The following is a 25,237-nucleotide window of genomic DNA, read 5'->3' as shown; positions in this document are numbered from 1 at the left end:
CCCGCCCTGCCCGTCGGCTCCCTCAGCCCTCCCCACCACAGACCTTGTTCACCACCAAGAAATTCTCTACGGTTTGTCCATTGGCAAAGACCATGTCTCCAGTGTCCTTCACGGCTTCAGGCAGGATCTCCTGCACTTCCTGCGCGATGACACCTGCGGAGTTGTGGGGGAGCCACTGGAGGAGGGCGAAATTCTGGGAGCTAGAGATTTGAGATCCAAGGAGCCCCGGAGCAGGGGGTTCCCATGGACAAGTGTTCAGAAGGTTGCAGTCCGGGCTCAGGTTGTGGGGTTCCCCAGCCTGACATAAGGCTGGATTCCTGGGAGTAAGGATCCAGGGGAAGTGGGCAGAGATAAAGGCAGGATTCACCTAAGACCGCGATGCCAGGACTTCCAGTGTCAAGAGGTGAGCTACTGGGCACCTGAGGAGGCCCCGTTTTCCAAGGGCTGAGGGGCAGGACTTCTAGAGGGTAGGATGTTCCAGTAGTTGAGGAGAGGGGCTCCTGGGAGTGGGGTTTCCAGGGGGCACGGTTACTGAGCCCCAAGGTGGCTGGGTTCCCAGACCCCAGCCCCAGTCCGCGCAGGCCGGTCCCTACCTGTCTCTGGCGCCGTGGCCTCGATGCCTGCGGTGGCTGCAAACTCCGGCTTGTATCTGTAGTGCACCAGCCGCATGCGCGAGATCCTCTTCAGCTGCTCCGTGGTGTCCACCTGAACGGGACCCAGGGCCCAGATTGAACCCCTCCCCTCCCGGCCCATCCGAAGTGGGCCCTGGAGCTCAAGACTGCGGCAACAACACAGGCCCTGCAGAGTGGCACGGAGTCCTTACAACACCAGGGTCCCGGGATGGAGGGATGGAGAATTCGAGAGTTGCCTGCCTCCCCCAAGTCCTTCGGCCCGTAGTACCTCAGCCCCTGGCCCCTCCCGAGGGTAACTCGGCTCGCCCCGCCCCACGGCCCTGTCCTTCGCCCTCAGCCCGCCCCCACCTCCTGCACGTGCTCCTTGGCCCGCAGATCCGAGGGGTGCATGAGCGAGCCCATGACCTTGACGTTGCCGTGCACCACCAGCGCCTCATCAGGCCGGTCCGTGTTGATGCCCACGCGGCCATGGTGGAAGACGGTGTCAGGCACCTGCGCCCGCTGCCACAGCACGTCGCTGTCACTCTCAAACTGGCCTGGGTTGGAGGCCTAGGACAAGTGGGGGGGGGTGGGGTGGGGAGCTGGGTCAGTCCCACGGGAGGTGGGACGTGCAGTGCCCTGGGAAAAGGGGAAACCCTGCAGCCACCCCTCCGGCTCCAGCCAGAAAGTCTCATCCCACCACGCCCAACTTAACCTGTCCCTCCCATTGTGGCACCTTTCAAGTCACTCGTGGGATGGCAGAAGGCTATCCAGGTCTTATCCACCTCCACTCTTGTGAAGGAGACACTGTGGCTCTGAGGGTGGAAACTTGCCCGAAGCCACACAGCTAGTGCCTACCAGGGTCAGCACTTGAGCTCCCGACTCCCCAGTACCCCAGTATTTTTCCTGCGTGCTGTTTCTCCCCACGCTGGGGACGACTCTTGATCCCCTGGGAGGAGGGAGCCCTCACCCTCACGATGATGCGCTCTGAGATCTGGGCAGCCAGCGTGTAGTTCTGGTTCTGTGCGTGGGCCTGGAGGGCCACCACCAGCATGAAGTACCTGGGGTGCACAGGGGTTTAGAGGCCCCCCGGGGTCTTGCCCCACTGGCCCCTGCCCGCCAGTCCCCCTTCCCATGTCTGATGTACAGTGCCCTGGCTCCAGCTCCAGCATCCCAGGGGCCGAAGGGCATTAACACCTCAGCCTACAGAGGAGGAACCTGAGTCTCCACTAGGGGGCAGAGATTCCCCAGGGCCTAGAGCTAAGGAACCACTGAGCTGTTCCTCCAGAGCCAGGCTTCTGCTTCCTCATCCTTAAATCCATTAGCCTTAGGTCTGAGTCTCAGGTCTCTTGCATAAAATGGGTCCGTCTGTGGGACACTGCCCCATGGGGTGGTGCCTTCCTGCCCCTCCTCCTCAGAAATAAGAGGGCCCGCCAGGGCAGGGCTCCAGCCTGCTCACCTCTGGTCAGGGTTGGGTTTGCCCTTCTTGCGCATGTTGTTGGCAGTGGTCTCGCTGAAGTGCAAGCGCCCCACGGTCACCTTCGTGACCTGCTCAGGGGGCAGACTGACCCTGCAGAAGAGCGGCAGGGGACTCAGGAGGCAGGGAGGGCACAGATACTGTGGGTGCTCCCCAGCCCTTCCAGGCACCACCCCCTAGAGGGTCAGATACTCACGTGACAGGATTAAAGGGCCGCTTGCTCCGGTCAGACTGCGACTGTTCAATGTTGATGGACTGGTTCAGGGCCTCCAGCTGGGGGAGAAGCAGAGGCCGATATACATCAGGGCCGGGGTCCCTCCCTGGTTCTGTCTCCCTTTAGCCGCTCAGTCCAGGCCTGGCCCAGCCAGAGCTCCCCAGGAGGCGGAGGCATGGCCCTCCCCTCCATGAGGGCACCATCACATCACTCTCTCACCTCCATGTGCACGCACTCATGCATTCCACAGACACACGGCCCCCATGTCCACACCCCACATGCCTCCACCTTCGCTCACATAACCCTAGCCGACCTCCATGAACACCCACTCCCACCCAAACCCACACACCCCCCAGACCCTCTCCCACACCCACATCGCCTCAACCTCTCCATGCCATGCCAAGGTGCCAGGCCACACAGGAGGAAACACACCTGGCCCTGCCCCCAGGAAGCTCAAGGGCTCCAAGTCAAGCACTCCTGGGGTGGGGCTAGAGGTTCCACAGGGAAGGAGCCTCAGGGCAGGTGTCCCTAAGGACCCAGGCCAGTAGCAGAGTGAATGGGAAGGTCAAGGAATCGTCTCCCAGGAGAGGAGGGATGGGCATTCTCAAGGCATCCCAGAGAGAGGGAGCTGCCTCAGGAAAGCAGGGGCTGTGTGAATGGCCACAACGGGTCTGGGACTGGAGTGAAGGGCTAGGTCCCAAAAGCCTTTGTGGCCTAAGCTTAGAAGTCAAGGCTTTGCTGGGAGGGCACCAGGTGCTTTGGAAGAATGGCTAGTATCATGCCCACCAGTGTCTCAGGGGGAACATGAGTTGCAGCCAAAGTGGATGCTGCTGCGGTCATTTAGATGAGGTGGGGGTTATGGTCTGGTCTGGGGAGAGCCAGAGAGGAGAAGACAGGGGAAGGGGCCAGGGTGGGCAATGCTCTAGAGGAACAGCCAGGCCTGGTGCATGATGACGTGAGGGCAAGTGGGCCCCTGGAGCCCCACTCCCTGAGTGGGGAGCCCCGAGGGAGGGGTAAGATGACAGGGAGTTCATCTGGGGCTGGGGACTAAGGCAGCAGCCAGCTTAGGGCAGGGTCTCAGCTGAGGGCACAGACTTGGGGTCAAGGTAGAGAAGGAATCAGGAAGCATGGCTGAGAATGAGGAGCCTGACAGTTCGGGTGCAGGTACACTCACTTTGCCTGGAGGTCTTTCAATCTCAGGCGTTCCTGGCTCCCACCCTCCCCTCCTTGCTGAGCCCCAAAACCTGCCTTCACTCCATGCAGTTTCAGGTAGAAGCAGTCAAGAGGCTTGAGGCCTTCAGGTGTCTTGACATACTTGGGCTCACCCAGCATCCCGATGTACACTGTCACCTGGAAGTGGTTTTTCTTCTGGCACACGAAGGCGTCGTCGCCCACCGAGAAGTTGAAGCCCTTGTCAGCGTCCACACGGTAAGTGAGCATTGGCCTAGGGGCAGGTGAGGGTACTCGCTGGAGGCCCCCCCAAAGCCCGGCCTGGAATGTCCCTCCCACATGCCTACATTCCAAATCAACTTCCTCTCTTGGTATCCCCAATCCTCAAACCACTCATGAGGCTGCCCCCCCCCTCCCCCCCACCGCACCGCCACTGCTTCTCAGAAATGGAAACTGAGTCCCCGGAAGGATCTGAGCTCAGGGCTGCAAACTCTTCAGCCAATATTCTCTCCTCTGTGTAGCTTGGAGCAGCCCACCCTGGTGATGAGAGAATCAGGGCCAGAACCCCGAGGCCCCACCAGATGGGAGAGAGCTCCTGAGGAGGGGGCTTGATGGCCCCTCCTCACACTTGGCTCCTTCCCAGAACGCTGCCTGAAGACCGCTCCTCATGGGAGATGGGGTGAGAGAGGGTGAGAGGGGATGTGTCTGCAGAGCCTCACTGGCCTGACAGCTGGTTGCCATGGAAACGGTGGAACCAGGCGCCGGCTCTGCACTGGCCCAGCCCCTGTCCACTGGCTTGCTCAAGCCCCCAGAGTCCTCATTCTGACTCCTCCATCTGCCCAGGTGGGGAGAGGGGCACTCTGTGCAGCCCAGACCCAGTCTCAGTTTACCCATCTATTGCTGGGCAAGTATTCCAAGTATGGCTCCTTTAGGGGACCTCTAGGTGGCAGGAAAGAGGGCAACTGTTAGCCCATCCTCACCCAGGTCCCCAGGCCAAGCGGTGCCCCTGATGCCCAGGAAGATGGACAGAAAATGACTCCAAACTTGAGGGAAGAGGCTTTGGGGCCTGGCTACCATCTATATAGGAAGGCCTGGGGTTCCACCCACCTGCCCACCCCAGGGGAACACCCACCCAGGAAGTATGCAGGCCACACCGGGGTTTCAGCTGCCAGCTTCCTGGCCTTAGGGCCTGAGATGGCAGGGCTGACCCCGAAAATATGGTAGTAAGAGCAGGGGGGTCCTCACCAGGCCATAAGGGTGGGATCCCCGAAGACCTCCTCCCCCCAGGCCTGGCAGGGCCTCAAGGGATCCTTCAGCAACTTACAGCAGGCCGGATCCCCCCAACCCTGAGGGCTTCTGGCTAAGAATCCCACACAGCTGGGGAGCCCACCTCCAGGAGGCCACCCTGTCCAGGCCTGGCAGTGTCCAAAGGGAATCAGTGAGCCACACTCTCAGCCCCACTGGACTTCTGCGGGAGTGAGGGGAGTGGTCCCAGAGTGCTCTTGGCCTGGTCCCAGGAAGTGAATCTGCATGGGTGGGTGCTGAGGGAGAGCTAGGAATGCCGGACAGCCTGTCCTCCCCCACCCCTTTGTCCCTCCCTCCAGGGAGGGGGCTGCTGCCAACACAACTTCCTGCTACCTTCCTGGAATGCAGGAGTGGGGGAGGAGGAGCCAGAAAATATCCATCCACCCACTTCTCTCTGACTTGACTCCCACTGGCCCCACCCTAAAGACACTGCCTTCTTGGGGAGGCCTCGGGCTGGCCCAGAAACTGGGAACCCTCAGTGCCAATCCTAGTTCCGCCCTGAGCCTGCTGTGCTTCTCTAAACCAGGAAGATGCTGCACCCTGTGTGCTCCCAGGCCCTGCTCTGGGACCCTGATGCCAGGACTGGGGGTCCCCAGAGATGGTAACAGGAGGGGCGGGGTGTGGCAGGAGTCACTCACAGCTCTTTGTAGTTTGCATCGTACAGCGTGGCCCACTTGTTCTGCTGATGCGGTTGCCACTTGATGGACTGATAGTTGGGGTCCAGGTAGGAGCCGCTGAGGCTGTCATTGTCCTGCAGGAGACCTGGGAGGAGCAAGCACCTGTGTGGGCCCTGAGCCCCACTTCCCAACCCTGTGCCCCACACCCAACGTCAAGGGTCAGCTCCCTGTGAGGTTCAGCAGGCCAAGCACATACCTGGTGAGGGGGCACCTGGCGGGTGCCAAGGTGGCGTCTGGACCCGGGCGATGCTGAGGGGCAAGGAGCTGGGGCCAGGTGACAGTGGGCCCTGGGGAGGCCAGGGGGGTGATGGGGCGCGAGCTGGGTGTGGGGGCAGGCTCGTGGTGGTCCCGGGCTCCTGTTTGATCATTCCATTCAGCATCTGGGTATTGAGGGTGTTGGGAGGTGATTCGGAGTGCTTCCTCTTCTTGGAGGGGTGTGTGGGGAGCCTGGGGGTGACACAGGCATGTGCCATGTGGGGGCTGGCCCTTTCTGAGCCCCCCTCCCCTCTTCACCCTGTCTCAGCAGGATATGCCCAATCCAGAGGACACCTCCTCCAAAAAGCCCTGGGCTTTACCTCTGTGCTCCCCCATTGCTCTGTAATGTCATTCTCTGTTTCTGTCACTCCTCTCTACCCCCCAGATTATTGAACCTGACTTGTCTGTGTGTCCCCATCATGCCCAGCAATGGGCCTGGTGCACAGAGTGCTCAGAACTGTCTGTGGAATGAACAAGTCGGTCCTTTCCCTGTGGGGACATTCCCAGAGCCACCCTTCATAGTGGGGGCTCCAGGGAGAGCAGCCTCCATAGCTGCAAACAAGCCCCAGAGGGCACAGGCCACCGAGTCTGGGAAGGAGAGTTTCTTGGGAAGGAGGCTGTGGAATCTGGCCTTGAACTAAAGCTTTCATGACATCTCAGTGTGTAAAATAAACAGATAAAAGTATGATTTTAGGGGAGCCTGGGTGACTCAGTCAGCTGGATGTCTATCTTCAGTTCGGGTCATGATCTCAGGGTCCTGGGATGGAGCCCCGCATCAGGCTGTCTCTCAGCAGGGAGTCTGCTTCTCCCTCTCCGTCTCTCAAATAAATAAATAAAATCTTAAAAAAGATAATTCTACTGGTTGGAGTCTGAGTGGAAGCTTGGGTCCATGGCTAGAACTTCCTCCAGAGCCCCTGGACTCCATGAAAAAGGTTGGAAAGTCACTGGTGTCTGGGTGAGGGCACAGCTCGAGGTTCAAGTCCTGGCTCTGTCCCTTCCTAGTTCCATGACCAGGACAAACATTTCCTCCCCTGGGAACCCCAGTTTGCCTCTCTGGACAGTGGGGCAGGCCATGCTCACCAAATCAGGTAGTCAGAGCACTTGGCTGTGGCTATATATCTGCAGCTGGCTGCTGGGTGGGCACATTCGTCACCTGGGGTCAGGGCCTTCTGTCCTCCTGGTTCCCCCCTGTCCTGATGTCCCCCTCTGTCCTGCCTACTGCTGCCCTGGCCCCCCACCCCCAAGCCCACCTGCCCTGGTCTTACTCAGCTCCATGCTGCTGTAGCAGCTGGTGTAGCATCTGGGACTGCTGCGTATGGTGGAGATCGCTGGGCACGAGCCCCTGCCCCATGGCAGCATAGGGGGGCATCGGGGGCTCGGCCTTCATGTACAGATCCCGCTGCAGGACGGGGTAGTGAGGCGGGGGTGGTGGGGGGCCCGGCAGGTGGGCCGGAGGTGGAGGTGGGTGCTCTAGGCGGGAGGGCACTCCCACGTGGCACAGGGTCTCGGGGGTTATGGTGCGCAGAAGATGGGGGTCTGCGGGAGAGATGGTGGGGAGCCGGGAATCAGAGCCCCATGTCACTCAGGTTCCCAGGCACCAGCTCGGCCCCTGGCAGGGTCTCTTGATCTCCACCTCCTGAGCCGAGCCCCGGGGGCTGCCCTCCCATCAACCCCATGTGGGAGGAGGGCTGGGCAGCCTGAGGTTGGCCACTAGAGGCTCTGGCAGGGAGACCAGCCCCCGTCCAGGGGGTGGGCAGCTTTCTCCTTCCCCGCAGGCCCGGCCGCCCAGCTCCCTGGCGAGGGCCCGCGGCCCAGCGGCCTTCCCGGGCCCCTGTGAGGCCTGAGCCTCCTCTGGGCCTGAGGACGGAGGCTCTAGGGACCCCCAGCACAGGCCAGCAGCCCCTCGGGCCAGCCCCCCAGCTCCCTTTGTTCCCCAGGAGGCATTCCAGAAATGTTTTTGGTAAGATAAACAGAACTCTTGACCCTTCTCTGAGCCGTGGGGAGACAGCCGCCCAGATCCTTCTGCTTTTGGCCACCTGGGGGCCGCTGCAGCTCTGCCCCCCACCCGGCCAAGGGGAGGTGGGCCCAGGAGGCCAGCGGGGCCTGTATGCAGGCTGCACCCACGGCCCCCCCAGCCGTCCACTTACCGCCAAAGGGCGCGTCCATGATGGCGCAGGCGGGCAGGCGGGTGGCATCACCAGCAGGGACACTTGCTCAGAGGCAGGGCCAGGCTCCCCACCCGCCCGGGGGGAAACAATAGCCAGCGCCGGGGAGTATTTGACCAGCGATAATCTCAGCCTGTTGGGCAGCCGCTGGCCCCCTCCCTCCCGCGCTCCCTCCCTCCCGATAAGGCCGCCCCAACCACTTGCCCAAACCCCAGAGGGGGAGGGCGGTGCCCGCTGGACTCACCATTCACCTGCTGGGGGGAGTAGGCCTCGGAGCCTGAGTCTGGGGGAGAATCCGGCAGTGTGCTGCAGGGGCGGGAGGAAGGGGCTACTGGGCAGGCCGCTCTTCTGTGGGGCAGGGTCCCTGGGACCCCCAATGCTGGAGGCCCTGAGCTTCCCTCACTCCCACCCTTGGGGCATTGTGAGCCACCTGGGAGTGCCAGGCAGGGCCTGGGGCTGAGGTGTGGGTGTGGGGCCTTGGGCAGCCCCTCAGACCTACTGGGCACTTGGGGACCAGCAACCAGTGTTCCTGATGACGGCACAGGGATTCACGGAGCAGGGGCCAGGTCTGCTTCTGCCTTCCCACACCCACTGAAGCCCCACTTTCTAGGAAGTCTAGAGGGGCTCTAGGGGGCTCTAGAGGGCTGGGCTGTCCCACCATGGGCAGGTATGGGCTGGGCAGGCAGCCAGCTCCACCAGGCCTGGGTTTATTTTTTTCTTTCAGGTTTTGTTTTATCAGCGGTTCAGGCAAAAGAACAAACTCAACCCTGAGAGATCAACAAGTCCTGGGTGAACCTGCATGCACCTGGTGAGGGAGGCTGCAGCCAAGCGGGGACCCAGCTCTTTGGCCGTCCTGGTCCTCACGTCTGGAGAGACTGCCGAGGCACCATCTCCTGCCTGCTCCCTGTACAGGGCCGGTGGGTTTGCTGGTGTGTCAAGATCCCTTCCCCTTCCGTGGGACCTCATGTTCTTTCCTCATGACTCCTCATGCTCCTCGATTTGGTGATTTATTAATAACTCCCCAACCCTGCCCCAGCCAGCCTGCAGGATCCACAGCAAGAGGGATGTGTGTTCGTCTTGTTTGGCACCTAGAACTCGTCCAGGCAGGGGCAGGGGCAGGAAAAGGCTCTGGGTCCTGCCCAGGGAGAAGCCCGGGCCCCGTGGTCTCTGTGTGGTTCTGGGCAAGCCCTTTCTCTCCCTGAGCAACGGCCTCAGTGTGCCGTTTGAAGCCTGCTGAGGGTCAGCCCAACTTTACTTGCAGGCCAGCTGGTTTTGGGGTCCCCTGGGAGCTGTTGCTGGAGAGGGTTGATAAGCTTACACAACGAGAGCCACGGGGCAACAGCAGCAGGTACCTAGCAGGTGCTCATAACTTGTTAATTCTCTTCCCTCTGTCTTTGCCCTTCAGGGTCTGGGCTTAGGGACAGACTCTCACCGGACGTCTGTCTCCTGTGGCAAAAGTTCACCCCTAACACCCCAACTCGCCTCTGCGAATAAGCCAGGAGAAGCTATGGTACCCCCCGACCCACACTTGCTGTGGGCCTCCTCCCCTTATTTCCACCATCCTGGAGGGAGACACGTTTTGAGGTCACTCTACAGCTGCGGATGCTGAAGCCCTGACCGGGGCTGTGGGTTCCCAAGCCAGAAGGTTGCAAATGGTGGAGCTGGAGGTGGGGCCAGGCTGTGGAGACAAGTGTCATGCCTCCCACACTCTATTATTCTTCTACCCAAAGACAGGGTCCCCTGTTCCTGCCCCAGGCTGAACCCAGAACTTCCTCGAGCCCCTCTGCAGAACCCAGCAGTCCCATGTTCCTGCCTATCCTTATGAGCACATGTCTGTGGCTGGGATGGTGGCCGCCTGCTTCCTTTGGTCACAGCCAGACCCTGGCTGAGCCCCTGGGTCAGGCCACTGGTGTGGACCCCTTGGAGAGAGGATTGAAGGGCCTGGAGGCTGGCTTGGGTGGGGGAAGCTTCAGGTACCGTATCTGTGCCATTGGCGGCCAAAGCAAATAGCAGCTAAATGCACGAGCGGATGGGCCTGGGGCAGTGAGGGGACCCCGTGTGCCCTCTGTATGTACGCATGTATGTACATGCGCGTATCAGGACAGGTACTTAGCTGAGTCTCCAGCTATGTACTCTCCCATCCCCTCTTTACAGAGCTGTCAGAACTTCCTAGCACTTACACCAGCCCTCATCAACCCGCTGCTGCTCAGAATCCTCTGTGGCTGCCCAAGGCCTCAGAACAAAGTCATGAGTCCCTCCTCAGCCACTTTACCTAACCAGTCACCACGGCCAGGCCAGGCCGCTGCCAGCACCTCCCAGACCCACGCCCGACCCCCTCATTCCCAGCCCTCACTCACCCTGGGGCATAGGGAGCCTTGGGCTCTACCTTGATGGGGGGCCCAGAGGCCCCCAGGAAGGGCTTAGGAGCGCCACTCATAGCATTATTGTTGCAGTTGAGCGGGGTGCTGTAGCTTGGGGCTGGGAGGGAGCCATGGCGCCCTGGGGAGGGTCCACCCCCAGGGGGGCTCAGGTGGTGGCCCCCGCTGGAGCCTGGGATGGCTGGAGGCCCATGGGGGTAGGAGGCTGCACTGGCTGGAGCAGAGATGTCAGGGAAGCAGCTGTGGAAAAAGGAAAAAGCTCAGCGTCCACCAGGACCCCCGCCCCTCCCAGACTCCCCCTCTGCAGGGCAGCTCAAGGAGACAGCAGAGGAGTCAGCAGATGGGAATAGAGGGGGAGGAGCTTGCAGACTGGGGCTCCATCACCTGTCTGGTGAAAGGTGGAGGCCAGAGGGGGTGGGGGTGGGGCCACTCACAGGTCAGAGGCATCCTCCTTGCTGATGTACTCCTCCAGGATGCTGGTGTCTATGTTGGAGGGCTCTAGGGCACCGTTGATGTCGTGGCCTATAGGGAAGGGGCAGGCATGAGCTAGGCTCCCCAAGACTCCTAGGCCTCTGGGCTCTGCCCCACAGCTCTCCCCAGGGTGGGCCCTCCAAAACCCATGCCCCCAAGCTCCGCCCCACCTGTGTATCCATGTGGGGGGAGAGTCCTTCAGGGCCCAGCACCTGATGCCCCTCCAGGAGGAGGGGAGGAGCCCAGAGTGCAGATCTGGGACAGACAAGCCATTTCCTGGGATGTAAGTCCTTCCTGTCTGTAAAATGGGGTAATCGGGGACACCTGGGGGGCTCAGTGGTTGAGCGTGTGCCTTTGGCTCAGGTCGTGATCCCGGAGCCCTGGGATTGAGTCCCACATCGGGCTCCCCATGGAGAGCCTGCTTCTCCCTCTGCCTGTGTCTGCCTGTCTCTCTGTCTCTCGTGAATAAGTAAATAAAAATCTTTAAAAAGTGTGTGGGGGGGGTAGTCATCCCAAGGTCTTAAGGGGTGCTGTGAAGAGTCAATGAGATACTTCCTTGAAATGAGTGCCCAGTGGATGTCCACCACCCTTGAATGCTGGACCCAGACTCAATGACCCTGTCCTGCCCTGCCTCTTTCCAGATGGCCCACCTGGTGGGCACCGAGGAACCCAAGGCCTGGCTGGGCTGAATCACATGTCCTGAAGGTCCCATGGGCCAGGGGAGCCTCCTGCACCCCAGACCCCAGTCGCAGATACCCAGGGAGTGGGGCCTGGACTCAGCCTACTGCCTAGCTCATCACCCCCACGACGGGGGCCAGGGGGCCTAGCCCTTGTGTTCCAGAGAGGTGAGGGCTTGCCTGGCCTCACAGCAAGGAATGATGGCGGCCAGAGCTCTGCTCCTCCACAGCCCTCTCCTGGGCCCTCCCTGCTGGCCCTAGCCCCACAAAGGGGAGGGACTCACAGAAAAGGCGCCCAGTGCTCTTGGGCATAAGCAGGGGAGGAGAGGGGAGGTGCTGGCCTTTCCCCTCCCAGGGTCACCTTGCAGGGGGGGAGTGGGAAGGCGGGGTGATAAGGCGGTGACGTAGGAGATGTGTCAACCCCGATAATGGAGGACGGCCCCACCCACACTGCTGACTCAGGCTGGCCAGCCCCACTGAGGCAGAGCTGCCCCTCCCACAGGCCCCTGGGGCAGTGAGCCTGGGGTCTGCACCTCACGCTGCCTCGCGCCTCCTCCCTGAGGAGCCCTGGGAACAGCTCAAGAAGATCCAGGAACAAATCCTGGCTTGCTTAATGCCCACTGTGTGACCTTGAGCAGGTCACATACCCTCTCTGAGCCTCAGTCTCCTCATTAGTAAAATGGGGACATGAACAGCTCACGCTTTACAGGGCTGAATATGAAACAAGTTAAGGTACATACGGTGCCCGGCACCGGTGTTCAGCAAACGGAGTGGCTGTCCTTGCTTCACAGTCCCAGAGCCCTGGGGTCCCCAGGAGCCCCTGGCCCAGGCCCCTCCCTGGCCCCAGCTGGCATTTCAAGAATGCTGAGCCCCGCTTAGGTGATTAATGAGTGGCTAAGCCCTCCTAGGAGTCACGCGCTGCCTGGGACAGGCCCTCCTGCTGGCCCCCACCCCTGGCTCACCCAGCCAGGAGCCAGGGACACCCTCCGAACAGTGCCAATGGCCCGCCAGGGCCCTGTGTGGCTGGGGAGAGGAATGACCAGTCTGCACATCAAGGTTCTAGGATTCCCATCTACGCTCTGGCCCCCACCCCATCCTTCCCTGTTAACCGAAGATCCCGTTTATTCGATGCCTACTATATGCCTGGCCCTTTTGGAAACAAAGACATTAATGATCATAGGAATTTCTTATACAGAAAGTGTATAAGACGTGCAGTGTGACACTCCTTGTCCCCGTCTGGAATGGTGATGATAACACGGGGACTGTGCTAGTGACAGCGGCCCCTGCGGACTGAGCACCTACCAGGCCCCAGCACTATTCTAAGTGCTTTAGGAGTTTATCTCCCAATCGCCCCCGAGATTTAGTGTTATTAGCATCCCCTTATTCAGAGAGGTCAAGCCTCATGCCCAAGGCAACACAGCAAGGATTCAAACCCAGGCACAGGGGCCTGACTCCACCGGGGAAGGTGTGGCTGGTGACAGATGACTTTCTGGCCATTCCAGGGCTGTCCCATTTTATGGGCTGGGAGTGGCCCCGGGGATGGAGATGAAGATGGGAATGGGGAAGGAGGGAGCACCGGAGCATCACCCCTGCCCTGGCTCCTGAAGCTTCAGGTTTTTTGAGACTGAACTTGGAATCTACAGTGAATGATGGGGTGATAGAGTCAGGGTGTTGCTATTTATAATAGGCCAGGCCCCCTCCTCTGCTCCTCCCCCTCCGCTGGCCAGGAGCACTCCTAATCACCCCTAATCCTCCTGCCCACCTCCCTTGGGATAGGGGGGCCTCAAGCAGAGGCATCCTGGGAGACCCTAATGAGAACCAGATGTGGCTGAGGGGAAGAGAGACCCTCCCGTGCCAGGGGCCGGGAGGACGGGAGGACAGAGGAGGGAGGAGGGAACGGAACTGGGAGGGAGGGTGGAGGTGGGCCGCCGGGAGGGAGAGAAGTTTGAGGTTTGGGGGGTTGGTGGGCCTCCTGAAGAACAGCGAGCCCACCTCTTCTCCTTCTCTGGGACCCCACAAGGCCTGCCTGATGTTCTCCCCACATGGCTCAGCCACGTGCCCCCAGGCTGCCCCAGAAACCATATCGGACATTTCTCATTAAACCTTTGGGAGGGCAGGGTGGGGGTGGTGGCTTGCTGGAGCCCAGAGATTACTGAGGCAGGGGCAGAGTCCCCAGAAGCCCAGGAGGAAGGTGCAGCACACTCTTGGGGGTCCCCTCTCACTGACTGCTCCCAGAAAACCCCTGAAACATCCTTGAGCCAACAACAGATCCCTCCTAGGCAGGACACTAAGCATGTCTCCTGCTGATCCTCGAGACCACCCTGGGAGGTGGGAAGGCTGCCCAAGGTCCCAGCATCAGAAAGTGGCACCACCAGGTCACAAACCAGCATCCCAGCCCTCCCCCTCAGGATACCCAGAGCCCACCTTGAGATCCAAGGCACCTGCCCTGACTACACGCCCTGCCTACCCACTACAGCCTCCTCTCCCAACCAGCTCCCTCCCGGCAACTCTCCACAGCCCCTGTCTCTCTCTCTCTCTCTCTCTCTCTCTCTATCTCTCTCTCTATCTCTATCTCTATCTCTGCCCTGGGGCCTTTGCACATGCTCTTCCCTCTGCTGGACAAAGCCCATTCCTATTCACTCTTTTTTTTTTTTAAATGATATTCTTTTTTTTTTTAATTTTTATTTATTTATGATAGTCACACACACACACACAGAGAGAGAGAGAGAGAGAGAGAGGCAGAAGCAGGCTCCATGCACCGGGAGCCCGATGTGGGACTCGATCCTGGGTCTCCAGGATCGCGCCCTGGGCCAAAGGCAGGCGCCAAACCGCTGCGCCACCCAGGGATCCCCCCATTCCTATTCATTCTTGAGGTTTGGGTTTCAATGTAAGTTTCTCCAAGAGGTGCCCTCTGACTCCCTGTCACCTTGGCTGGCAGCCTCCTTTCTCCTATCTCCTGGGCTCCTCACTCTGGGGCCTGGCACAGACCGCACAGGTGGGCGGAGGCTCTGTCCGCTGCCCACCCGCTCCCATGGCTCATGCACCGAGTGCTCACTCTGTACCCACACTTCAGATGGCTCAGATTTAACTCCCCTAACAACTCAATAGGACAGGCGGTTTTCCACTTTACAGATGGGGGACCTGGGATAGGAGCCCAGCCCTGCTCTGCCTCTCTGGGATATAAGCATCTAGGCATACAGTAGGTACTCAATAAATGTTCATGGAATGAATGAGCAAAGTGGCACACAGGACACCAGAACCGGCCTGCCTGGGCCTGGGGACCTCTACCCAGCCGTGTTATGGAAGGGTCCGGGGCCACACAGGGCCCCCCCAGGTACTGCACCAGCTGCTCCTCATTAATTAGGGCCTTTATTACCTGCTTTTAACAGGAGCCAGACACTGCCCAGGCAGGCTGGGATAGGAGCTACGGGGAGGAAGCACCCTCCCCTCTTCCCTCCTCCTCGTATGTATTGAGGCCACCCAGCTGGGCAGAAGAAGAACTGACAGGATACCAGCCAGGTGCGGGATGAGGGCGAGTGGGGGCCCAGGTGGTCCTCCACCCTGGACCCCTCCCTTCCCCCCCTCACGCTCATGACTACCCCCCCACACACACCAGCTGTGGCCGCTGGCTGAGTCTGGGCCATTGTCCCAGGGAACGGGGGAGGGTGGGGACCCGGCACAGTGGGAGGCTTGTGCCCTGCCCACACCTCCCCCCCACCCGTCAATGGGGCACTTGTCAATTCATGTCCCAAACATGGCGGAAATCCCGTTGGCCACGTGGCTATAGGCAGGGGCAGCAGGGCCCAAGTATGCTGGCCAGGCCTAGGTGATCAGAACCCTAGGGCCCGAGACTGTCCCCCAACTCTGCCCTGAGTGTCCACCCCCAGCATCTGAATCTGAGGGCATCCTGGCTCCAGGCAATGGCTGGGAGCCAGGGTGGTGGGGGTCAGGGCACTGTCCAGCCTAGCACCCCCACAATGCTGTCAGGGACTCCCAGGGTCAAAGAGGCCTAACTGCTAGGATGCCCCCCCCCCCCCCCCCCGTTGCTGTGTGACCCTTGGCAAGTGCTCTGACCTCTCTGAGGCTCGGCTTGCTTCTCTATCAAGTGCATCCCAGAGCAGCGTGAGTCTTCAGCGAGATGGTAGGGAAGCTCCTGGGCCGTCCCTCCAATAGCACTCATTGCTGTTTCCATGTCTGCGGGGCTCCCCTCTCGCCCATGCCTTTCCACCTCATTGCATTTCCACTCCAGAGAGCCTCTGGGGGGCCTCTGACCTCCTCCTGAGTCCCTCTGACACACGACCTGGACGGTGCTATTATTCTGGCACATACACAGCAAAGTCCAGCCTTCAGGCCTCAGCTAGAGCCCCTCGCCCCCTATCATGGCAGGTCAGCCTTCTCTGCCTGCCTGCCTCTGGCAGCCCCTCCTCAATCTTCTCAATCCCAGAGGGCTCCCAGGCTATCGCTCATTTCCCAATGTTGCCTGAGCTAATCAATGAGCTCCAAACCAATTCACTCTGGGACAGGGCTCTCGCCTCCTTTGGCTTGAACTCTCATATCTTTATTGATATGATCTGTGATTAATGTAATAACTGCTAGCCATCCCTGCTTCAAGCTTCAATTTGTGACCAGATCTTCTCACTCAAAACGCCTTCAGGTCAGATGCTTGATTTTGCAAGCTATCCTTTACGTCTCTGCATCAAGTCCCCAGTTAGCTTGGGACTTAATGATGAGGATGTGCCTCCTAAGTTATTGCCATCGGGTTCTTAAACCTGAGCCACGAGGGCAGCCTGGGTGGCTCAGCAGTTTAGCGCCGCCTTCAGCCCAGGGCGTGATCCTGGAGACCCGGGATCGAGTCCCACGTCAGGCTCCCTGCATGGAGCCTGCTTCTCCCTCTGCCTGTGTCTCTGCCTCTCTTTCTCTGTCTCATGAATAAATAAATAAAATTTAAAAAAATAAAAAAAAATCTGAGCCACGATTGCCTTTATTACTTCTCAATTTCTTGCCAAAAATGCATAGGAGACCCATTGCCTCCAGGAAACCTGGAGTCTTTGACCACCCCAGGACTATAGCCATGTCCTCCCCCAGACCCCGCATAGCTACCACAGGGCTGAACTCACAGCTCAAGATGCTCCCCAGCCAAGTCCAACAGAACTGAGCCCGGAAGCTGCAACGTGTTCTATAGGAACCCACACTGGTCCCTAGGGTTCTTCAGCACCCCCAGCCCTGAGTCTACAGGGCCAAGTTAGCTCCCACCTGACAGCCCCATCCCTCTCCTACTGGGACTGGGTAGGTAGGCTGGGGAAGGCCCTCCCCACAGAGGTAGATACCCTGTAGCTTGGGGTGGGGGCAAGTCTCTACCAGGGTCACCCATGTCCATCTGGAGTCACAAAGCAGCATGTACCACACATGTGTGTTCACAGGGACAACTCCCACCGACATGCACATAATCGTCTACACACAAATATACACACATGCCCTTCCTTCCCTGCTGACACACACATGCGCACATGGGCATGCTCCATGAGGGCTCACTGATCCATTCATTCAAACAACTGCCGAGCATATACTATGTATCAGGCACAATGCTTGGCTCTGGGGCTATGGAAGGAACACAACCAAACCTCCTGCCCATGACGAGCTGACGTTCTGGAAGCAGAGTCAGAGGACAAGACACATGGGGAAAAATCCACAGCATTTCAGAAGGTGACAAATACAACGGAGAAAACAGAGCAGAGAGCAGAGGCTGGGGTGGCAGGAGAACAGGGTGGCAGTTTTAAACAGGGCACCTGGGTGGCTCAGGGAGTTAAGCATCTGTCTTCGGCTCAGGTCATGGTCCTGGGGTCCTGGGATCGAACCCCGCATTGGACTCCCTGCTCAGTGGGGAGCCTGCTTCTCCCTCTCCTTCTGCCTGCCACTCTGTCTGCTTGTGCTCTTGCTCTTTCTCTCAAATAATTAAATAAAATCTTTAAAAATAAATAAATAGGACAGTCAGGGAGGGCCTCACTGAAAAGAGATAAGAAGGTGGTGAGCCACATGGATATCTGAGAGGAGCATTTCAGGCAGTGGGGAGCCAGTGCAAAGGCCCTGAGTCATGAGCAGGCCCACGCGTGTTCACATATCAGCACACCTCCCAGACTTGAAAGCTCGTGTACACAATGCTCACTGACCTGATGGCAGGCCCAGGCTGACAGCCCTCCCGATTGGGTCTGGCTAGAGCCAGATCCAAAAGAGCCAATTCAGTGCCGCAGACACCCCAGCTACCCCCACCCCAGGCCGCAGACCCAACAAGGGAGAACCACAGAGGGTTAAGAGAGCTCAGGGACTGAGATGGTGAAGAGGAGAGGGAAGGGAGCAAGGGTCCCCAAATTCCACAGAGGGACAGAGGCTATAGGTGCACATTAGGAGGGCTGGGGGGACCTAGGGCAGATGCAGGCCTGGAGACAGGTGGACAGGATGCCCTGCGGCCTCCATAGGCCAGGCCAGGGGAGGCTCTGGACCCAAATGCCCCCCATGCCGGGCTTTGCCCTCTGCTCTCTCCATCCAGGCCTTGGCACTTTATGGGTCTCACTGCCTGCATCATACGGCACACAGCTTTGACCCTCTGAGTGATGGCTCTGAGGCCCAGAGAGGTCAAGGGGCTGAATGGAAGTCACCCAGTCCAGCCCTCAGTGGTGGATCAGGACCCTCAGCACTGGAGGGCTCCCTTCCTGCCCCACTCTAGGCTGGCACCCAACTGTGATCGGGGAGCCCCAGGATCCCACTCTGGCTCTGCTGCAGCTGCCCTCAGTGCTCCTGGCACATCACCTTCCCCTCCTGCCTCTGCACCTCCCTCCTGGAAATGAGAAATACCACCTGCACTTCCACACAGCCCCAGGACTCCCACTGGATGACTTATGCAAAACCTCCCACCCTCACCCCTCCCACCCAGGCCTGCGGGGGAGGGGGGGCAGGTGAAGACAAAGGACAGCCAGCCCCTTCCCCCTTGCTGCCAGCCAGAGGCCAGGTCCCCACGCTGAGGGGCAGAGTGGCAGGGTAGGGCCACAGCAGGAGGCAGCAGGAACCTAAAGCAGGCATCAGGACGAAGGCAGGGGGTGCAGACCTGTGTGAAGCTGGGTCCCTGCCTGCAGAGCACATCCAATAAGGCTGTTGGGATTAATCCTCAGAATAAGTGGCCCAGAGAGGGTGAGTGGCTTTCCCAAAGCACACAGTGCCAGCCATGGGCCCCAGCCCCAGGTGGGGTGCTGAGCCCGTGGATCAATAAATCTCCAGAGTAGGGAGCATAATGCCTGCCGAGATCCTGGTGAACTAGACTGTGCAGGCCCCCGTGGGACAATGATCACACTCCAGGCTAAGCTTTCTGGAGCATTACCGCACCAGTACCGCAGCAGGCCTCCTGAACACCCAGTTTCCCTCCCTCCCCACAAACACCCTGAGAAGTGGGCACCAGGGCTACAGCTGTATTCCCATTTTAGGGATGGGAAAGTGGGGGCACAAAGCAGTGCGGCAATGTGCCTGGAGGAGGGCTGCAGGCAAGCAGCCAGCAGCAGACCCTGGCAGCCTGCTCTGGGGAGGGCATGAGGCCCCAACACCATCCATCACCAGCCCCCTGCCCGGGGCTCCCGACACCCAGCAGCAGCAGGGGCTGGGGACATTAATGGGAGAAGAGCCCCCCTACGGCCACCCTCCACACATTCAGGCTGTGAGGGAAACTAAGGCCCAAAAGGGTAGCGTGAGGAGGGAGAAGGCGGGAAGGGAGGGCAGGCAGCCTGGGGAGGGCAGGGCCGCCTCGGTTAATGATTTCTGCTCCCCGTTCTTATCAGAGGGCAAAGTCCAAGGGGAGCAGCCAATCAGCAGCCCTGCCGGCTGCTACCCAGCAGCCTCAGCTGCCAGGGCCCCCCAGGCCTGGGAGCCCTTGAGAGTCAGAGCACGGGGGCTAGGTCCCCAAGAGGAGGCCATTCTGCTCACGGTGACCTACCTGTCTCCCCCACAATGCCCTGCTTGGCTCTGCCCAAGGGGCACGGCGCCAAGGGCCCCAGACTCAGGAGAGGCCCTGAGGCCAGGAGGTCGGAAACAGCTTGCTCCCCACCCCGCCCCACTGCCCCCCTGCACTGACCCCAGGCCTCCCAGAGAGTTGGCTTCCTGGGGTGCACCCCCCACCCCACCTTTGTTCACATAGCCATTTTCTCTCCAATGACCCTGAGAAGATTTCCTTCCCCCTCAGCCCATGCCACCCTGTGCCCTGTGCTGGGTGTTGGGGACAAGGGGATGAGTCAGACCCCCCACTGCTACTTCCCCTCCAGATGGACTCAGGACCTGGGGAGGAAGGACAGGGACAGGACTCCCCCAGAAGGCACCCCATCTCATCTTCTTGACAGTCAGGGGTCCAGCTGCCTCCCCCTTCCACCTACTCCTTGGTGTACTATAGACAGATGGACGGACAGACATGCCAACACGGAGCACAGTGCCATGAGATCCACACCCCAACTCAGCCCCAGACTCCTGTCCAGAGTGGGCATCCGTTTCCAAAAGTCTTCAGGTAGTCTCCCCCTACGGCCTCCTCCTGCCCTCTGGGTCCTCCCCCTGGAAGGCCACCCTTCCTTCCCCAAGGCCATGGTGGTACAGGAGAGAGTTGGGGGCTTCTTGGTGTCAGCTCTGGCCCAGCTGACTAACTCCCTTCTCTTGGGAGTCTTGGCCCCTGGGAAAGGGGGCCAGTGCCAGCCCCTCCCTCAAGTGGCTCTCAAATCAGGATCCCAGTGCCCCGGAGGGCAGTGGAGAGCCCAGCTGTACTGGGAGGCCCTGAGCGTGCCTTTCTTTGGTAGCTAAAGAAAACCTCATTGGAAGCCACAGCTCTGGTCCAACCCCCCTGCTTGCCCCAGGAGGGGACATGAAGCCAAAGAAGGGAAATCACTGGCCCAAGCCACCCATCCGGGCTGGAGGGAGTGAACACCAGCCTCCCACCTCCAGCCCTGGCAGGGCTCTAGAGGCCAAGTGGAGGTCCCCCAACCTTTCAGTGGCCTTTGCGGCACCTACTGGAAGCCCAGTTCTCCTAGGTCTCTCAGGGTTCCTCCACAGCACCTGCTTTCTTGGAGTGGGGGTGCTACTCACTCAAACTCCTTGTGCCCCTGGAACCAGGAGTCAATACCCTCCACCTCTGTGCTCTAGAACACTCCTCATTCCCAGGGCTGGGAGATGAGGCTCATCTGAAGGCATCATCAAGACCTTCTCTGCAACCCCCTCCCGTCTTGCAGGTAAGGAAAATGGGCCCAGAGAGGGCGAAAGCTCAGCACAGGGTCACAGCCCTGAGCAGCAGGGGCCTAAGCCTGCAGGGGAACCTCTAAGGCTCCATGGGGCTCCTCTGATGCCATCCTGCCCCTGTCCCTGACCAGGCTCTGGGGATCCAAGGCCCCAGCCAGTCAAGATGCTGAGAAGTGTACCTGCCACGAGGACCCTGTTACCTGCTGAGAGCCAGTGCATCCTGCCCGGAGGGTCCCCTCTCCACGGACCGTGTGCCTGCTGATGCAGAAGGCCGTAGCCTCCTTCTAGGGGATTAGCAGGGCGGTCACGGGGGCCCGGCTGTACCAGCCTCGAGGGGGCTGCCCTGTCCCAGCCTCCCACCCGACGCCCAAAGCGCCTTAGCCCCCAGCCCACCACCCTGGGGTGGGGCGCAGCCTGGTCCACTGTACATGGTAGGACCCAGGACATAGGCCTGGTGTTCCTAGAGAGTGGGCCATGTCAAAAGACGGGTCTCAATCCACCCCTGCTCTTCAGCAAAGCCTGTCTCTGTCTCCAGCCCCGAGCTGAAAGCACAGAGCCTGCCCCCTGTCCCCACGGTCCACAGGGAGTGACCAAGGCCAAGTACCAAGCAAGGGACAGAATGAGAACTCAGGTTCCAGCCCCAAGTGTGAGAGTGTAGAACAGTGTACCCGACGCATGACACTCACTTGCTTTAATCCTTCCACTCACGAGTGCACACAAAGGCTTGGCCCTGAGGTCCCCCACGCACCCCTGCACCCTGATCCCCACCAGCCTTGCCCCTCCCAAGTGGTCCTGAGAACTCCTAGCCCTCAGCACCGGCCCACCTTCCCTCCTGTCTCAGACTCCGGGAACACTTCTCCAGGTCCCTGGCTCCCTCCACCCACCTCAGCAGGCAGCCCCACACCCCGCTCCCTGCTCCCCACAGACATTCTTGAGTCTCCTCTTATCTCTCTGGAGGGAGCAGCGCAGCCTCCCCAGCCAGGCCAGCCGCATGGCTGAGCTGTGGCGTCAGCCCCCACCCCCCACCCACGGCCAGGAGGGAGAGTTTGGCTCTGGAGATGGGGAACCTGGGCCAGCCGAGCCCACTCCTCTGCCTGGGGTGCCAGGTCCTGGGAGAGGACGCATGGGGACATCTGTAGGAAGCAAGGGGACCTGGCCCGTGGGTCATCCTGGGTATCTAGTGGGCTCAGGGCATCCCCCAAAAAATACCCTTGAGCAAGGAATCATGTCCCTTCCTTCTTCCCCAGGGGCCCCCAGCCCTCACAAGGCTCTTTGGGGGTTCATAAAGGTTGGGCAGTGTCTAGGGAAAATAGAGCCCCTGGAACTGATGGGAAGACTGCTGAGGACCCTCAAATAGCCCACCTACCTCAGGATCAACCATGTAATCCTGTCCAAGTCTGATTTCTGGGGCTCTGGGTGTGCTAGGGTGGCCAGACTCCTGAAGTTAGGAAGCCCGAAGCTAGGGGATGCCCTTACCTACTCAGCAAGCAGGAGTGGACAAAAGCTGCTACACCTCCCATCCTCCCCACCCCCCCACACTCCCCCACATACACCAAACACATAAAGGGAGACGCTGAGACACGTCCTCTCTCCCTCCCAAACTCCTAAGGCATCTGGGTCCTAGCCTTGAAACTCGGGCCGGGCCGGGCCGGGCCGCAGCTCAACAGCCCTTGCACAGCGGTACCCCAAGGACCACCCCCTTCCCAGGGGCAGGTTCACACTGAGGAGTAGGATATGGGCTTAGGGGCTGGGGAGGGAGGGTGGGGGCAGAGACCTGGCTCCCCAAACTGGTGGAGAGAGCACAAGAGGGGCCCAAGGGCCTGGCTAGATGCTCCAGTGAGGGTCTGAGAAGCAGAGTGGGCTGGGAGATGTCAGCCTGCACCTCTGCCCCCGCTTCCCACACTCCATCCAGAATCCAGCACCCTGGAGGAGGGGGAAGACCTGGAGGAGGGGCAGAGGCTACGTAGGCAAAGGGGAAGGGAGTCTGGTTAGATGTAGGAATGAACCTCCAAAACCACAGTGTGTGTGTTGGGGGGTGAGGGGCAGGGGCAGAAGAAAATAGTGTAGATTGTGTGTAGGTGTTAGACCCCAACCTTGGGGAGGGTCCTATCAAGGGTGAGGTCACTCCTGGGGTGGGGGTGGGGGCAACAGCCAGAGGAGGCAGAGCTCAAGGGACAGGTGTGGGTGGAACAGCCCTGAGGAGCCTCGGTGGACAGGCAGGATGCAGTTCAGCACTTTGGGAGGGTCTCAGGGTGTGGAGATGGCTGGCAGAAGGGATGCTGACTTTGAGAAGGTTCTAGCCCAGGGAGAGCGTTTCAGGGTGAGGGGGAAGTCTAGCTCATGGAGACATGCTGGGGAGGGGTTCCAAGCCCTGAGTAAGGGAGGGGTGGCTGATTCCAGGGGAACTTCAGCCTTGGTGAAGGGAGCAGCCTTGCAGAAGGTAGATGACAGTCTTGAAGGGGATCCTACTCTCAGGGAAGCACAGAGGGCAGGTCTCAGCTCCTAGGAGTCAGGCTGGGGGGAGGGTGTCCACCTGAAAAGCACACAGGGGGTCTTTGGGCAGGGGTCCCACCTCTGCAAGGCATGCTGGGGGCCGGGTGCCAGTCTAAGAGGCATAGAAGACCCAGAAGGCATGCCCGGTGGGCCCCTCACAGGGGGTCTGGGAGTCCAGGTCTGCATGCGGTTCCAGGGAAGCACAGCAGAGTCCCCAAACTCGGGAGGTGCACTCGGGGTGGGAGGGATCAGACTGTAGGGGTCCTGGCAGGCAGGAAGAAGGACCAAGCACGGAAGCTGTGTGCTGGGACGCCGGGAGGGGGGGGGCAGCTCCCGCGCGGTCCGAGGCCCCGGGCACAGGCGCTGGGGCTCCCAGCGCGAGGGCTCGCCGCCCCCCCCGCCCCCCGCCCCGCCGCCGGCCCGCGGCTCCTCACCTTCGAAGAAGCGCTGCAGCGCCTCCGTCTCGTCCACCACCTCCATGGCCCGCCCTCCCGGCGCGCGCTCCGCCGCCACCGCTACAGCCCGGCCCGGGGGCGCGGCATCGCCGGTGCGGCCGGCGCGACAGTCCCGGCTCGGCTCCCGCGGCCCGCGCCGCCCCGCCCCGCCCGCCCGCCGCGCGCTCCCCCTCGCGCCGCCCCGGCCCGGCCCGGCCCCCGCCCGCCCCCGCCCGCCCCCGCCCCGCCCCGCCCGCCCGCGCGCCCGGCGCCCCCTGCCGGCCCGGCCCGCGCTGCAGCCCCGCGGGGCCCGGAGGTGGGGCTGGGGCGCCAAGCGGGCTGGGCGGGGGTCCTCGCCCTCCCCCGGTCCTCCGAGCCTTAGCTCCTCGGGCGGAACCTCGGGAGACCTTTCCCCGCGCCCGCCGACCCCAGCAGGAACAGCGACGCACACCTGCTGAGCAGACTCGCCCCGGGGCTTCCAGGGCGACGTCACCTCGGCCCCGCAGGTGTCCCACCGGGACGCACTATTCTGTGCATCTTGCAGGCGAGGAAACAGGCTCAGGCTGAGAGATGAGCAGCGCCGCGAGAGGACTGCCCTCCGGTGCGAGCCCCGCCCGGGAGATGGCCTCTGGGGGGCAGCAGGGCGGCCACCACCCTGTCCAGCACCCGAACCGTGGCTAGTGGACTGAGGAACGGACTTTTCAGTCTTATTCAATTTTCAGGGATCCAAGTGTAAGTAGCCGTGTGTGGCTCGGGTCTTGGACGGCACAGGCCCAAGGCTTTCAAGGTAATTGCGGTCAAAGCCTGTGTTCAGAGCCAGATCCCGGCTGACCTGGAAAAGCAGCCTCTTGGTCACTATTTCCTTGTGTGGTAGTGCAAGGTCCGCGGGTCCAGCCTCCTAGCGTGTCCAGGATAAACCCACCAGCCCCGGCCTCTTCTCTGCCTGGGAGCACCTCCTCATCTCTGTTCTGTCCAACGGTGATGCCTCTGTCCTCAGCGATGGCCTCTAGAACTTCCCAAATCACTTTTTTTTTTTTTTTTTTAAGATTTTATTTATTTCTTTGAGAGAGAAAGAAAGCATGAGCTGAAGGGGAGAGACAGAGGGAAAGGGAGATGCAGACTCTCCACTGAGCTCGGAGCTGCCCCGTGGGACTCGATCCCAGGATCCTGAGGATCATGACCTAAGCTGAAGGCAGACGCTTAACCCGCTAAACCCCCCAGGCGCCCCTCAAATCACTTTTTTAAAAAATGTCAATCAGATCATGTCATTCCTTTGCTAAAACCAGTAGTTTCCTGTCCAGTTCAAAACAACATCTAAACATCTCGCCCTGGTTTCCGAGGCCTACTAGGATCTGCCCTTTCCCGTACCACTGACCTCAGCTCCTCTTCTCTCCATTGTTCACTATGTCCCAGCCACCAAGGCCTCCTTGCCCTCACTCCAACATGCCAGGCATACATCAGCCATGTGCTGCTCCACCTGTCTACAATGCTTGCCCCCGCATAGCTGATTCCTTATCACCTCTCTAACGCTTTACCTGAAGCAATTCCCCCTACCTGCCCTTCTTTCTCACCACGTAAACAATTTATTAAAAAAGATTTTATTTATTTATTCATGAGAGACACAGAGAGAGGCAGAGACACAGGCAGAGGGAGAA

At 60.3% G+C, this 25,237-nt stretch overlaps 1 protein-coding gene across 50 annotated transcripts in view; it reads right to left on the bottom strand.

Annotated features, from left to right (window-relative positions):
* The window catches only part of MYRF (myelin regulatory factor), a 33,923-nt gene extending 9,647 nt beyond the window's left edge, over positions 1–24,276 (bottom strand). For 15 of the 50 annotated variants that reach the window (XM_072760206.1, XM_072760229.1, XM_072760211.1 and 12 more), the window contains exons 1-14: positions 23,583–23,688; positions 10,687–10,774; positions 10,232–10,492; positions 7,857–8,180; positions 6,975–7,245; positions 5,651–5,901; positions 5,416–5,539; positions 3,551–3,746; positions 2,285–2,361; positions 2,071–2,181; positions 1,582–1,672; positions 981–1,181; positions 594–705; positions 44–153 (exon numbers count right to left, since the gene is read on the bottom strand). In XM_072760206.1, the coding sequence (XP_072616307.1) occupies positions 44–153; positions 594–705; positions 981–1,181; positions 1,582–1,672; positions 2,071–2,181; positions 2,285–2,361; positions 3,551–3,746; positions 5,416–5,539; positions 5,651–5,901; positions 6,975–7,245; positions 7,857–7,875 (1,563 nt within the window). In that variant the 5' untranslated portion in view covers positions 7,876–8,180; positions 10,232–10,492; positions 10,687–10,774; positions 23,583–23,688. Of the gene's footprint in view, positions 1–43; positions 154–593; positions 706–980; positions 1,182–1,581; positions 1,673–2,070; positions 2,182–2,284; positions 2,362–3,550; positions 3,747–5,415; positions 5,540–5,650; positions 5,902–6,974; positions 7,246–7,856; positions 8,181–10,231; positions 10,493–10,686; positions 10,775–23,124; positions 23,184–23,227; positions 23,413–23,582; positions 23,740–24,033 lie in introns of those variants that run through there. The other 35 variants (XM_072760197.1, XM_072760200.1, XM_072760220.1 and 32 more) reach the window with 17 other exon arrangements.
* Between the last annotated feature and the right edge of the window lie 961 nt (positions 24,277–25,237).

This window comes from Vulpes vulpes, chromosome 5, assembly GCF_048418805.1.
Source record: "Vulpes vulpes isolate BD-2025 chromosome 5, VulVul3, whole genome shotgun sequence".
Lineage (NCBI taxonomy): Eukaryota > Metazoa > Chordata > Mammalia > Carnivora > Canidae > Vulpes > Vulpes vulpes.
This window is presented reverse-complemented; position numbering and strand designations above follow the sequence as displayed.